This window comes from Leucopleurus acutus, assembly GCF_964270905.1.
Source record: "Leucopleurus acutus genome assembly, chromosome: 9".
Taxonomy (NCBI): domain Eukaryota; kingdom Metazoa; phylum Chordata; class Mammalia; order Artiodactyla; family Delphinidae; genus Leucopleurus; species Leucopleurus acutus.
The window spans coordinates 5,766,053-5,779,359 of NC_139144.1; the positions used below are offsets into that span (position 1 = coordinate 5,766,053).

The following is a 13,307-nucleotide window of genomic DNA, read 5'->3' on the forward strand; positions in this document are numbered from 1 at the left end:
CAACGAGGCGGGAAGCAGGGAAGGCCAGCCTCCGCTCAGAGGCAGAAGAACCAGGAGAGAGCCTAGCTGACCGGAAGGGACCCGGCACAGCGGCCATGCCGTTCAGACCTAGGCTGGTGCTCAAGGACATGGCCACGGTGGCCACGGAGCTGGGCCACACTCGGGGCTCCTCAGATGGTCTCTGGTTCCATCTCCAAGGCCGAGCGAACCCACCATGTTCGCTTGGCGGACTCCCAACCACTGCGCCACCAGGGAAGCCCGATGCTCTTTCTTTTTTTAACCAGCCCTCCCCTCCCTCTCTCTCCGCATCTCTGCACCTTTGCTTTCTCTGCTTCCTCCAGGTGTGCATCTGTCGGGGGGTGGGTGGGGGGGTGCTGGCTCAGGGACCAGCCTATGGGATGGCTGCCTGTGGGTAAGCGCACAAGTTGGGCCTAGCCAGCTGTGACTGTGGAAAGAGGATCAGGTCCCAGGACACAGAGGGAGGCTGCCCTCCCCCGGGTCTCTGTCCCTAGACTGTCCTTAGGCAAAATTCATTTCCTGGGTTTCCCTGGTGGCGCAGTGGTTGAGAGTCCGCCTGCCGATGCAGGGGACAAGGGTTCATGCCCCGGTCCAGGAAGATCCCACATGCCGTGGAGCGGCTGGGCCCGTAAGCCATGGCTGCTGAGCCTGCGCATCTGGAGCCTGTGCTCCGCAACGGGAGAGGCCGCAACGGTGAGAGGCCCGCGTACCGCCAAAAAAAAAAAAAAAAAAATTCATTTCCTTACAATTAAAGTCAACTGGGCCTTTTATCTCTTGCAGCCAAACACATCCTGAAAGAGCCAGTGAAGCAGAAGTCCCTGATTTGCCCTGGGGTACCCCACGAATCCTGGCCCATTTGCCCTGGGGTACCCCACGAATCCTGGCCACCCATCTGCCCTGGGGTACCCCACGAATCCTGGCCGCACATCTGCCCTGGGGTACCCCACGAATCCTGGCCCCCATCTGCCCTGGGGTACCCCACAAACCCTGGCCCCCATCTGCCCTGGGGTACCCCATGAATCCTGACCCCCATTTGCCCTGAGGTACCCCATGAGTCCTGGCCCCCCATTTGCCCTGGGGTACGCCACAAATCCTGGCGGCTGGTGGTGCTGTTTCCGAGGTGTCAGAGCTGCGGGGTGTGGCCGCCCTGTTCCTTCCCCATCACTGGCTGGCGTTTCCAGAGGCCACAGAGCCAGCCCTCCTCAGCCCACCCAGTCCCGGGCAGTGCCAGGCACGGTGCTGCCTCCAGGCCGGCACACCGAGGAGGGACAGCAGCCTCCCACGGGACACCAGGGCCTCTCTGAGAGGCTGTCACCTCCCACGGCTGTCAACAAGGGGCTCCTGCTTGGTGGATTGAGAGCTTCCAGACCATCCGCCCTCCACAGGATAAAGGGCCACTCAGAACCACGTGTCGAGCTCCCGCCACTTCGCATACAAAAGCATCCTTCCCCACAGCAAACACCAGTCTGCACTGTGGAGAGCAGCTTCCGCCCTCGCAGGAGGCCCAGTAGTCTGGGGTCTCCTCCAAGCCCAGTGGGTGCAGCGCTGGGGCCCTGCAAGGGACAGGGAGGACCCCGGGGGCTGTGGACTCATCCAGGCCAAGTTCATGTCCTGCCTCCGCACCTGCCAAAGTATTGCAGCTGCTGGGCCATGGTTTCCCCCATGGAAACAGTCTCCTCCTTGCCGTGTGTAGAAATGCTGTGACACTGACCACCATGAGACAGATGCTAAAAATCCCAGGACCTTCCCAATGGGCTCAGGAACTGCATGTGACCCCTCTCAACATCAGCCGGTTCACAGGCAGCCTCTGCTTGTCCGCGCTGGAAGGGAGGGAAGGGATTCCTCATGCTTTCTGGTGACCCCCTTCCAGACACACGAGTTGCCCCCCAGAGGATCTGATCCAGCCTCTGCCACGTCACAGGTTCCCTCCACAGTCCACATTCATCCTGACTCATCACTTTTGCACGTGTGTGTTTACACAAAGTGTTTCTCTGAAAGGTCACCTGCTGTCCCCACTCCGAGGGTGAGGGTGAAAGACAAGAGCTGGGGTCTGTCTCCAAGGCCGACGGGAGAGGCTGCACCCATACAGCCCGGAGGGGCGGGGTTGCCGGGGGACGCTCAGGTCCAAGGCTGCTGGGACTCCTACAGGGCCACCTGGGGCAGCCCACTCCCCACAGGGGGCTAGACGAGGCCGCGCACGTGGCTGACGGAGAGCCCTGTGATCCCCGTCCCTTGCCCATCCTCGTCCATCTTCCTCCACATCTGGTCCCTCCACTTGGGGTGCGGCGGCTCCTATGTTGCGGGTCCTCCTTGTCAGAGGACAGCGGCCTCTGAGACACAGCATATCAAAGCCGCTAACTCAGGAAACCTTCTGTTGCAACAGAGGTCAGACCTGCTTTTCTGCAAAGACCACCTTGAACTTTTGACTCAAAACCCATTTTATTTATTTATTTATTTATTTTTTGCCGTACGCGGGCCTCTCACTGCTGTGGCCTCTCCCGTCGCGGAGCACAGTCTCCGGACACGCAGGCTCAGCGGCCATGGCTCACGGGCCCAGCCGCTCCGCGGCATGTGTGGTCTTCCTGGACCGGGGCACGAACCCGTGTCCCCTGCATCGGCAGGCGGACTCTCAACCACTGCGCCACCAGGGAAGCTCTCGAAACCCATTTTTAATCAAAGCAGCCCTTCTCTCTCCACAAGCGGCCCCGGCACCGTCTTCCCAGCTGCATATGCACAGCATCGTTTTTTAAACCCTATTTAACATAATCCTTTCCAGACCTGGACTGACATTCCAGCTTGTGGAGCCCTTTCTGCACATCAGCTCCTGTAAGCCATCCCTGAGTGCCCCCCACGTGCCAGGCCTGGGGGACCACAGCCTGTGGGTCCACCTGAGTCCCGGCAATGTGCCAGGTGGGCATTAAAGATCCCAGCGGATCCGACGCACGCTTAGCGACACACGAAGAAAGACTAAGGTCCTCTGGGTCCACCAAGGCACCGAGAGCCACGGGACCCTCATCACAGAAGCCACCAGCACCACGGGGACTGTGGGATGAAGTTCGGGGAAGACGCTCCGTCCCACGGCTCAGAAATCTTTGCTGGAACCGTCATCGCCGTCCACCTGACAGCCGGTCTTTTCCAAATGAGTCACAAAGGACTTAAAAATGCCTCGGTGATTTCTCCCACCAACACTCTCTTTCCTGATGCTAATTTAATTTCACTCCCCTCTAGAGGTAAGAAAGTTATCACTCAGAAAGAAGTAGTTAGGTGTCTGCATTTCTGGTAAATCACTGATGCGACGTTATTAAACTAAATCACTAGATAAATGATACGTCATCACATAAATGATGGAATGATGCCTGTCAAAGACCTGGACCTGAAGATAAGACGCGCTCATCTGTTTGTGATAACCCAGGAAGACTGGTAGGCGCCTGCAGACACTATGCAAAATTGTCCAGCCACTGTTCCCAGACTCTCATGGGCAAAGTGGGCGGTTTCTTCTGACACCCCACACACAGCATTCCCGCCATGAATGAACAGGTCTGTGCTCTCGCACTTTACTGGCAAAGCCCCAGTGCAACCCAAGCTCAATGCGATCGACAGACTCTGGTTTAAAAATATTATCAAATGAACCAAATGTGGTTGTTTTAAAATGCATATAATACAATAAAAGAAACAGGAAACCCAAGAAGCCTGTGTCTAAGAGAGAGACCCTCGGACCTCACACAAGGCCAGTGACCACCCACCCCTCCAGGGGGACCCACGCAGGAGGAGGCATCACTGGGTTTGGGGCCCCAGTGACTTCCGAGGAGGGTCAGACCCGCCAGGCTATGACTGACAGGCCCGCGGGGGTCGGACATGTGAGCAGGGACAGGGTGGGTGCCACAGGTGACAGCCGGGGCCCACACGGTGGCAGAGGCACGACCCCAGCTCCAGGGGTGGGGGGATGCAGAGTGCAGGAGGCCTGAGAAGGTCAAGGGAAAGGTGGGCAAAGGTCACCACAGTGTCCCCCACGCTGGGTATAAGCTGGAGAACCAGGATGCTTGTACGAAACTCAGCTATTCCCACCCCCATGGCCCAGGCTCCCATAATATAAGAACTCAGGCTCGTGGCTCAAACAGACGCTTACTTCTCATGGTTCTGGAGGCCGGGAGTCCAGGGTCAAAGTCCCACAGGGTCAGGTTCTGGAGAGGACCCTTGCTGGCTTGTCTGCAGCCGTGTTCCTGCTGTGTCCTCATGGGTGTGGAGCAGCTTTGGTCTCTTCTGAGGGCACTAATCCCACCACGGGGGCCCCACCCCATCACCTCATTTAAACCCACCCACCTCGCTAGGCCCGAACCTAAGGCCATCAAAGTGGGGTCAGGGCTTGAACAGAGGAATTCTCCGGGGACACAGGCGTGCAGCCCACAGGTCACCCAGACCACACAGACTTGGTAGGCTCAGACGAACCCAGGATGCCTCTCCCATAGCATTTGGCAAGGACATGGCCACAGGGTGGACACAAAGCCAGGGCAGACTTGGCATGGCCTGCCCAGAGGCATCTGCACCCTCTGGATGCCTCACGTGCAGGACGCGGGAAGCCGGATGGCTCCGTCACATCACATCACAGCGGCTGCAGACTCACACCTGCCCACACCTGCTCACACCTGCCGACTCCTGCCCACCCCTGCTCACCCCTGCCCACACCTGCCCGTGCCTGACCACATCTGCCCACTGAGCAGCTATCAAGTGGTCACAGAGGAAGAAAGCCAGAGCACAGTGGAGGAGGCCCTGACTCATCTGAGGGGTATCTAGACCACTTTGGGCAACAAGGTTCTTCCTTTCGAGTGGCTGCTTGAATCTTTCACTCCTTCCACCGCCCCAACTAGTGAATACAGAGGCTTGCGATGCCCCCCTGTGCCCAGCTCCTTCCAGACGGCTTATACTTTCCTCTTTCCCACTTGACCTGGTCCTTCCAGGGCACGAGGTGGCATTAGGTGGGCCCACGTGTCCAGCACACTGTGTCCATGTTTATTCCCTGTCAGAGCTCCTGACTGACACTGATCCCACTGCTTCCTCTGACTTTGCAGGAAGAGAAGGAAGAGCAGGTTTTCCTGCCCTCAGGTAAGTGGCAAAGGAGGGGCCCCCGCCCCCATCACGGGCACTGAGCCTGGGCGGGCAGCTTGAGGCTGCCAGGCATCGCCACTGGCAGCACCAACAAAACACGCATTCAGGAGCTCAGAACCCAGTGTGGTCAAGAGACATCCCTTTGAGCCAGTTAGCAAACAACGACAACCACCACGTTTCTATGCGTAGGGCTAAGTGTGGAACATCTTTCCTGGTCGCTGGCCCCAGAGGGTGGAGGAATCTTGGTGACAGAAATTCAGGCACCAAATGCAACATTCTTGTGGGGGAACTGACTCTGACCCCAAGAAAAACAGCAGGCAAAATCCCTGGGTTCCCTGATTCTGCTTACAGAGTTGTACAGTCCACGGGGTGGAGGCCGGTTTTCTTGCCAGCCGCTGCGAGAGCCAGATAAAATTTTCATGGTCTTATTTTAGGACGGGTAATGTTGTAAACAACCTCAGTGCCCAACCCACAGACAGCTTGTCTAGACCCTTATTTGAAGCAGAAGGTCACCAGGCAGGCAGACATCCCAGATGGACTTCAGGCATGTGATGAGGGCTGCAGCCCGGCAGGCACTGGCCGCGGAAAGGGACCCTGACCTCACCTCTGAGTGCTGACACGGGGACGGCGCAGCCCGCTCGCGAGGCATGAGGTCAGAAGGCAGCAGCTCTCGGGAGTGGGCAAGCCTCGGGAGAAACGACTCCCTCATAAGAGTGCAGACCCCGCACGCTGCAGGGGACGGGTATGCAGAGAAAGAGGACGTGCTTGAGGACAAGGGTGGAAAAGTGCAGAGGAGAATGGCTCCACCAGAAAAGGCAAAGAGGCTCCTGAAACACACTCACTGAAAAGAGAGAACATCAAGGGCCCAGGAAGACCTAGCTTAGTGGCTAAGGTCAGCGGTGCCAGGTCCTGGTGTTAGGTGCTGCCCAGCTCCACCGCCCACACCGGGGCCCCACCAGCTCCACCACCCACACCATGACCCCCACCAGCTCCACCGCCCACACCGGGGCCCCACCACCTCCACCGCCCACACCGGGGCCCCACCAGCTCCACCGCCCACACCATGACCCCCACCAGCTCCACCGCCCACACCGAGACCCCACCAGCTCCACCGCCCACACCGAGACCCCACCAGCTCCACCGCCCACACCGGGGCCCCACCAGCTCCACCGCCCACACCGAGACCCCACCAGCTCTACCACCCACACCGGGACCCCACCAGCTCCACCGCCCACACCGGGGCCCCACCAGCTCCACCGCCCACACCGGGGCCCCACCAGCTCCACCACCCACACCGGGGCCCCACCAGCTCCACCGCCCACACCGGGGCCCCACCAGCTCCACCGCTCACAGCTGGGCCTCAGTTTCCCAAATGCAGACTCGATCTACCATCTGCACCTAACTCTCAGGTTTGTTTTGAGAGTAAATGTTATTTATATACATAAATATATAAACCACACAGAATGTTGTTTTCTTCATCTTTGTTGTTATTATTCTTGTTGTTAGTGTTAGCGCTATACCCCGCTGTGGAACATCACCGGGTCCCCCTCCCAAGCCTGCAGCCCACCCTGGGCCAGGCCCTGCCAGCCAGGAGGGACGGACCTGCCAGCCCACCCTTCCGACAAGGTGACAACTGGCGATGCGACCACGGATGACTTCCTGAAGCTCTGCCTGTCTCCTCCGCTGGGGACAACGTGTGTATCACAGGCACCTCACAGTCTTACTTTAAGGCAGAAACTGCTGGTTTAGTTGGCGGTCACCTTCTGGGTCAAGTCAAAATCCCTCTGCCCTGAGCACATCCTATTCAAAGCCAGGAATGTTACAAACTGTTCAATTACCCTCTAGTCCAGGTGCCCGGGAACGTCCAGGTTTAATGCCTCATTGATCCAGACGAAGATGATGGTGGTGACATTTTTTTCAGAGAACCTAAAATTCATCTTTCAGCATCAAATGATCAGTACTATTATTGTTTTACCATTTTTATAAGACTCTTTCTATAACATATAAACATCTCAAACATCCTAAATGTTGTTCCTAAATCATTCCTAAGTGGCACTTTGGCCAGGAAAGTAAAAAGCCTCGCCAGGCAACAAGACTGGTAGCAACAGGAGAAGAGCAAAGAGAAAAGATCCCAGTTTCCCTCCCTTCTTCCCAGAGCCACGAGCCAGCTCGTCGGTCCTAACTCCGCACGCGAGCAGCCTGGTGTTCCAACCAGGGGTGGCTCACCTGCTTCGCAGCAGCTGGGCCGGGAGGTACGGAGCCCGGCGTGAGCGCAGGGGGGCTCCCGGGGCCGCAGAGCTCGGGGAAGGGGTTGGGGATGGCCGGCAGAGACGACGTCCTCAACTGCTGGTCCCCCTGGTGCAGGCGCCTGCAGGAGAGACAACGCCCGTCAGAAGCTGCCGTCCGCTCAGGACCCAGGGGTCCCACGACTGGGAATCTGCCTGGAACCCCGAGGGAGGGACTTGGACGAATGTTTGAACACCTGTGTCCACACCGCATTGCTCACAACCGTCAAAAGGTGGGAGCAACCAATGGTCCACTGTCCCAGGAACAATGACACCATGTGGTGTAAACGTACAGCGGGGCATCACTCAGCCGGCACAGGGAAGGGGACTCTGGCTACCACACGGATGAACCGTGAGGACGGCACTGCAGCGAGGCACCTGGAGCAGTCACATCCAGAGACAGAAACAGAGTGGAGGGCCAGGGGCCAGGGCCAGGGGGTCACTGTCCAGTGGGGACAGGGTTTCAGATGTGCAAGGTGTGCAAGTCCTGCAGGTGTAAGACACAGAGGAAAGAGAGGAGGGCACTTCCTGTAACCGCTGGGCCACGTGCCCAGGAGCTGACGTGGACTGTCAGCAGACCCCACTCCGCCGTAATAGCCTCCTGGTGACAGAAAACCCGGGGGACGCAGGAGTCCTTTGTCACACAGAGCGAGAGGGGAGGAGGTGCAGCCATGCTCACCTTCAGGACCTCCCGGCCCCAAAGTACTGCTAAGCAGTGACTCACCGGAGAACGTTTTACTTTCTTCTGAATTACCGCGCAAGAGGCTGACTTTCTGATATCCTAGCTTCACAGAAGTTCACAAGGCTTCTCTCTTTAGGAGGCAGTCTTGAGCATTTTAAGAGTCCTGTTTTTTAGGGCAGTGAAATGACTCCATACAATACTACGAGGCTGGACCCACGTCATCACACGTTTGTCCAAACCACAGAATACACACCATCACGAGCCAGCCCCCGTGTGAAGCAGGGGCTCTGGCGCTAACGATGGTGCTAAGGGTCATCGGTTACAATGAGGGTGCCGCCCCGCTGGGGATGCTGAGGGAGGGGCTGAGTGTATGCTGAGGGGAATGGGAAGCACGTGGGAAACCTCTGCAGCTGCCTCTCGATTTTGCTATGAACCCAAAACGGCTCTTAAAAATAAAATCTTAAAAAAAAAGGTGCTAATTGAAAGAGGCCAGACACAGAAGGTCACATATGATATGATGCCATCTGTCAGAGCCATCCAGACCAGATCAACCCACAGCACAGGACACAGATGGACGGCTGCCGTGGGCCGTGGGGAGGGGGAAGCAGGGGGGCCCTGCTCAGGGGGTGGCAGGTTCCTCTGGCCGGAGATGGGGATGCTCGGGAACTACACAGGGCGAGGGGGGCGCTGCACAGCCCTGGGAGTGTCCTAACCGCCACCCAACACACACCATGAAGTGATTCAGTCTACGCTTGTGCAAATTTCGTTTCAATACGTTATTTTAAACACTGAAAAGCAAAGTGGTTTTAGCGGTTCACAGGTATCACCCAAAGCCAAACCGAGGTATATCAGACAAAGCGGAAGAGTCCCAGGGGAGAGGCCCGTGGCCAAAGGGTACTTCCCTTCACAAGACACGGGAGGCGGGGTCAGGGACCGGGAGGGTGGGACCACACTCCTCCACCTGTCCAGGTGCGAGCACGCCCCCTTCACCTGTCACCCCTCTACTGCTCCAGCTTCTGCTCTGTACCTGCTCTCTTCAGACGTGTGACAATCTCTGAAGCCCTCGGCAGGGCAGACCTGCTCCTTGGGCCCCTCACCTGGGTCTGCATCTGGGGCCCCCACTCAGCAGGTATGGGCCAAGTCACCTCCCCCGGTGCCTGTTTCCTTACCTGGGAACTGAGGGTCACCACGCCAGCACCTAGTAAGGCTGCAGTGACCGTTCCATCAGCTACTATATGAGGACCCAACAGACTTATACACAGGAGGTGCTCAGCAAACACAGGAAATCCTCAGCAGACCCATTTACAAAATGAGTCTTTGGGGATCCTATATTGGTTGTCCCATTTTTTAAAATGCACCTGAAGATAAGAAACGATATGACAACGTGAGAGAATGTCGCTGAGAAGAGGCTGGGCCCGGGACCGGTGTCCGCTCTCTGGAGGGAGTGAGCCTCCTGTCCTCTGTCCATCAAACCCTGGGATTCAGTACCTGCAGCCCCTGGGCAGAGGGACAAGTACGGCCAGGACTCCAGACTCAAGGGCCCTGGACAACTAACTGGCAGGGAACCAGACCTTCCTGCACCCCTGTTCTCTGCCTGGTCCAGCCTCATGCACCGTCACTGCGGCTGCCACTCCATCCTCCCAGGGCCTCCCCGAGGCCACCACGGATGGGTGGCCAACACACTCCAGACCCAGAGAAGCCTGCAGGAGAAGAGAATGTCTCCCCCCAGACTGAACTCACCAGGAGCTCAGAACACAGGGGTGACGGTCTAGGGAGCAAAGTGGTACATACACTGGAGGATGGATGTGACAAAGGGCAGGATGCCGAGAAGCAGTGACCCCAGGCCACCCCGGCCGCTGCACCCCACCTGCAGACACTCGGTTCCCACCCCCCGAGACAGAGCTGGCAAGAGGGTCATCTGGCTGCAGAAAACATAGGATGCCGGGCTGGAAAGAAGGCTCACAGAAGTTTCCAGAAGCACAGCAAACACTCCATCCCCACAAGGAAAGGAGATTCCCAAGAAGACACTCCAGCCTGACAGACGTCCCAGCCACAGCACACCGCACACCCTCCCCCGAGAAAGCCCAGGGAGCAGCAGGTGTCAGTCACCCCCTCAACCTCCCTTGCCTGAAAACCTGCCAGAGCTGCCGCGGGGCCGGGGTGGGGACCGCAGAGAGCTCGTCTGCTGCATTTCACAAAGGCCTCCACCCAGAAGGTCTCCCATTGCCTCCATTCACAACCACTGCCCCGACTTCTCCCAGGCAGAGACAGAGCCCAGGTGCCCACAACACTCTGTCCCCCACCCCCCAAATCCACGAGCTGACAAATCTCCTCCACCCCCCCATCCCCGGTCAGCACAGTGCCACTCTAGGCTGGTCCCCGAAACACCTTCCAAATCCCCCCCAGCCCTGACCCCAGGCTTCCAGAACTACCCACCGAAACCCAAATCCAAGCCTCACTGACCTGCTCAAACCCTTCCCCCGTCTCTCCCCTTGGAGGGGCTCCTAAAGGCCTCTGGATCTGGCCCTACCTGTTGGGATCTCTTTTCTAACCCTCTCTGTGGAGGTCTGATAGACACACAAAGCCGTGTGTATTCAATGTCCACAACTGGACGAGCTTAGAGAGAAGAACACGCCGTGACCCGTCACCACAGTCTGGCCGTAAACATCCTCCAATGTTCACGCCCACCTTCCTCACTTGCTTATTATTGTGATTATTTTGTGTGCGTGTGTGTGATGAGAACACGCCACACGAGACCTGGCCCTGTGGCAAGCTCCTCAACACGCAGCGCAGCGCTGCTAAGTCAGGCCGCGCTGCACGGCACGCCGGCAGGCCTCGCCCACCAGGTTAACCTGACCCTCTGGACCCTCCGACCGGCACCTCCCATCCGGCCCCCGGCAACCCTCTCCACTCCCCGCCTCCGCGCTCCTGACGCCTTCAGGTTCCTTGTGGGAGTGGAATCACGTAGTAACTGTCCTTCTCCGTGGGTCCTATTTACCCGGCACACTGTCCATGCTGTCCGGCAATGGGTGAACGGACGGAGAAAACGTGATACATACACACGCTCAGCCGTGAAAAAGGAAGGGGATCTGGCCACTTCCGACACCAGGGCCCAGCTCTCCTGCTCAGGAAATCTCTTCCTGCATCCTTCAGCTCCTCTCACCCTTAAACACCCAGCTCAGAGGTCTGCTTCCTCCAGGGAGCCCTCCTCCACCTGGCCCCCGGGGGAACGGGACAGGTGTCTGAGACTGCACGTTCCTGACCAGCCCCTGGTCCCCTCTGGGCAGTGAGGCCTGGGAACCCTCCGTGGGCTGCCTGGCCGTTCGCTCATTTATTCCAGGGCGGTCTCCTCTGACGGGGTTTCTGCACATCCCACCGACCTGGCACAGAGCAGGTGCTCATAACATACGAGTGCCCTGAACTGAACCAGGTACCAGCAGGTACTCCGGCGGCCCTGCTAGACAGAGGGAAGGAAGGGGCCCACCAAGTTGAGCCGGGCGCCATGACCCCAAGACCCACCCCTCGCTCCTGGTGGGGAGGCCAGGGCCCACCTGACGGCGAGGATGTGCATGGGCTGGGACCGCTGCAGCCTCTGCCGCGGGGCCACCTGCCCCTGCAGGGGCCTTGCTCCGGGGGGCCGGCCGCGGGGATGCTGGCCATTGCGCAGGAGGGGCGCCGTCTCCGCGGCCGCGCACAGGCTCTCCAGGGACGCATCCATGTCGTTCACCAGCGTCTCGAGGTCCACGTCGTCCTCTGTGCGTCGAAAGGGAGAGAAAGACAAACGTCAGCGGCAGTGAGGGGCCACGGCCAGGTTCCAAGACTCACACCGTCTTAAAATACGACGTGAGGGTGGAGGACGGTAACTGAAACAAGCCCACATTTCTATGAGGAACCATCTGTGTCCTATGCATTGATATCTGTCGATACTCCAGAAGCAATCCAGAAATCACAGCCCATCTGCCTTTCCCATCTGTACAGGAGACCCTCTGGGGGCATCTGCTGGAGTGCAGGGGGCCACGCACAGCCTGAGCCCCGACCTCAGCTGGCTAATCGCAGGGGCACAAGGAGCCCTAAGGAGGCCAGTCAGGGCTTCTCCCTTCCCCGAAATTCCAGAAGAGAAGCAGAGAGACAGGAACGGGGCAGCACCTGACCCTGATCCCAGCCTCGTCTGCGAAGGCCACCAGAAGGGCCGCAGCCGCGGCAGACGGGCCCCGAGGGCTGCTGCCTGTGAGACCCGCACCTGCAGGCCTCTGGGTGCCCGACAGCCAGAGGGAGGCTGCTTTCACACAAGCAGGCCCGAGGCCGACGCAGAGAGAGGACGACAGGAAACGCCAGAAAGAGAGATGGGTGCTTTTATGTGTTGGTGTGGCCGAAGCCGGTCAACCATCATTCTAGATGTTTCCGTGAAGCTATTCTCAGACGAGACTCTAAGAGAGACGAGAACAACGAGGGCCCCGGGAAGAGGGGCGGCGGCTCTTCCCGGGTCTGCAGCCTGCGGCCCCCGCAGACGTGAACGTGGACTCACGGCTGTGCGAGTCGACTCCTCACAGGAACCAACCCCAAACACAGGCACACGCACATCCTGTGGGCTCAGTTCTGGAGATCCGCCCCTTTCTGACAACAGGGCCCAGGCCACTGAGGCTGCCTCTCACGAAGAGGTCACAGGTCAGCCAATTCACAGTCTATCTGGCTTCCCCGGAGCCCAGGGAACAAACCAGAGCCAGGGCCCAAGACAGCCAGGCCTCGGCCCACCCGAGCAGCCCCCGAGGGGCAGGACAGTCCTGCTGCCCCACCCCTGCCCCTGTCCTGCGCCTGCCGGTTCGGGCCCCAAGCCCCAGTCCCGGGTCTCTATCCCTCCGGGTCTGCAGCTCTCACTGGAGCTCACAGTGGTACCAGGCCAGCAGGTGGGCGTGAGGAATCAGTGAGTCCTCACCTGCTCTGTAACAGAGCCTGGCCCAGGGTAAACACTTGGTCGGTGTTATTTATTTGCTCTATTTCATTTATTCCTCACAAAACAATGCAGAGTGGTGCCTATTAACCTGGTTTAACAGCCAAGGAAGTCGGTCCAGGGTAGTCAAGTAACCTGCCCCAGGTCACACCAGCAGTCAGCAGGGAACCTGGAATCTGAAAACAAGTTTTGCAGCTGCCAACGTGAGCTCACCAGGTGCGCACTCCACCCGTGAGCTCACGGAATTTTCTGGAACACTGACCTCCCTGCC

General features: G+C 58.6%; 1 protein-coding gene across 6 annotated transcripts in view; it reads right to left on the minus strand.

Annotated features, from left to right (window-relative positions):
* The window catches only part of GRB10 (growth factor receptor bound protein 10), a 200,408-nt gene that overhangs the window by 67,115 nt on the left and 119,986 nt on the right, over positions 1-13,307 (minus strand). For 5 of the 6 annotated variants that reach the window (XM_082846937.1, XM_082846933.1, XM_082846934.1 and 2 more), the window contains exons 5-6: positions 11,640-11,841; positions 7,348-7,489 (exon numbers count right to left, since the gene is read on the minus strand). The exons of the other annotated variant lie outside the window; for it this stretch is intronic. In XM_082846937.1, the coding sequence (XP_082703063.1) occupies positions 7,348-7,489; positions 11,640-11,841 (344 nt within the window). The remainder of the gene's footprint in view (positions 1-7,347; positions 7,490-11,639; positions 11,842-13,307) is intronic. 6 annotated transcript variants of the gene reach the window in all.